Source organism: Magnolia sinica, chromosome 13, assembly GCF_029962835.1.
Source record: "Magnolia sinica isolate HGM2019 chromosome 13, MsV1, whole genome shotgun sequence".
In the NCBI taxonomy this organism is placed as follows: domain Eukaryota; kingdom Viridiplantae; phylum Streptophyta; class Magnoliopsida; order Magnoliales; family Magnoliaceae; genus Magnolia; species Magnolia sinica.
Window position 1 is genome coordinate 8,265,784 of NC_080585.1, and position 1,746 is coordinate 8,267,529.

Consider the following 1,746-nt stretch of genomic DNA (forward strand, 5'->3'; position numbering starts at 1 on the left):
TGAGAGCAACATCGCAATGCATTATGAAACCATAACAAATTACACAGACGCTTGCAGGAGTTCCACACGATAGATTCCAGTCTTTCTACCTCCCCAAGATCACAAGTGATACCAAACACCATATCCAAACAACAAAAGCCATCTCAGTAACCAACCAGCTCTTCCGGCCCGCATCGCTTTTCCCATGGTTCACATCGGCAGTGGATCCACCACTACTGGAATTGCTAGAGTTCCCTTTGACACAACAAACACCACCACAAGGAAAATGTGACATAAGAATCATACTTTCTGTAGAACTAGAGATATCAATGGGCTCGGTGTATTCACAACCCATTAGTTAGCCCAGGCCAATAGGTTCGGTTCGACCTATTCAAAAACCAGGACCTAACTGGCCCATCAACAGCTCATTGACAACCCTACATTACCCAGAAAAGGAGAGAAAAAGAGAGTTACCATTCGTTGGACCCCCACTGGCAATTTGCTTGAAAATCTGAGCGTCGGTTGAATTCGGCGGAATGTGTAGAATATCTGAAAGCATTTCCTCAACATTAGCTAAGGGGTATATCATACATGGATGTGGCAGCTCGCCGGCACGCGGCACATGTAGCGGCCTGGCACATCTTAGATCCGGCTAGTTTGTCATTTGGGTCCCATCATACATGTGCCCTGGCCCGAAAGTCCGGTAATTCCAGACTCGGATTTCCTGCTTTTGCAGGAAGTTACTGAGCTGGGATGCCAGTTGGGGCCGACTGTGATGTTTTTCAGAAATCCACCCCGTCGATCAGTTTTGCGAGGTCATTTTAGGACATGCGACCGAAATTGAAATGTATCCAAAACTCAAGTGGGCCGTACGAGAGAGAAAACTGAGGAAAGGGTTCCCTACCGTTGAAACCTTCCTGGGCTCCACCTTGATGTTTATATGCCATCCAAACCGTTTATGAGGTAATTCCCACTGGGATGAAGTGAAAACACTAAAAATTTATCCTGATAGGTAACTTTTATGGCCATAAAAATATTTCAACGGTGGTCACTGAATTCCTACTGTTTCCTTTTGTGTGGCCCACTCGGGTATTGGGTCCACCTCATTTTCGGTTGAATGTTCTAAAATGATCTCACAAAACGTATGGACGGGGTGGATTTCTAACTAACATCACAGTAGACCCCAACTGACATTCCAGCGCAGGGACTCCCTGCGAAAGTCCGGTGATTCGACCCATCTAGTGGCTCAGTCTGATTTCCGGGTCAGATTAAGTACAAGAGAGGATCTGTCTGATGAATGGTTCAGATCTCTCATATAAAAAAGAAAAAAGAAAAAAGTTACATACCTATGCACTCAGAACCGTTGACAGGGACGCTACAAGTCTTGGGAAGTGTTAATGCCAATGATATATTGACCTTAAATCCAAGCTGCGGGTCGTTTCTATTCTTCACAAGCACACACAAGCATTTCTTGCTCTTGTCGACGAGCTGCTTGAGTCCGCTACAACAATCGGGAGTTGGGACCTTTGCTTTCTCCTCCATGAATGGCAGACATGTGGCGAGGCCAGCCAGCTGGGTCGCGCACTCGGCCCGATCACTCGCGAAGTCCGATTGGCCAACGCCCAACAAGCAAAACGCTAAGATGAATGCTAATTGGGAGTATGGAAAACTTCTTGCCATGGCTAAGATGAGAGATGGAGAGTTTGGATGGTTTCCTACTCAACAAAGGATTCTCTTATTGAAGGAGGTGGATTTGGAGGAATTGAC

At 46.2% G+C, this 1,746-nt stretch overlaps 1 protein-coding gene across 1 annotated transcript; it reads right to left on the reverse strand.

The window, feature by feature from the left end:
- On the reverse strand, window positions 1-1,746 carry LOC131224030 (non-specific lipid transfer protein GPI-anchored 14-like). The gene is made up of 3 exons (XM_058219609.1): window positions 1,326-1,746; window positions 454-528; window positions 1-234 (listed from the first exon to the last, which is right to left on the reverse strand). The coding sequence occupies exons 1-3, from the start codon at window positions 1,657-1,659 to the stop codon at window positions 86-88; spliced, it is 558 nt and encodes a 185-aa protein (XP_058075592.1). The 5' UTR covers window positions 1,660-1,746; the 3' UTR covers window positions 1-85.

Bases quoted from the DNA above. Each gene is read 5' to 3' on its own strand.
- LOC131224030 (XM_058219609.1), bottom strand. From the start codon at position 1,659: ATGGCAAGAAGTTTTCCATACTCCCAATTAGCATTCATCTTAGCGTTT. The intron at 529-1,325 runs GTATGTAACTTT...AAATGCTTTCAG, and splicing joins CAACGGTTCTGAGTGCATAG to ATATTCTACACATTCCGCCG. The intron at 235-453 runs GTAACTCTCTTT...GTTGTGTCAAAG, and splicing joins CAGTGGGGGTCCAACGAATG to GGAACTCTAGCAATTCCAGT.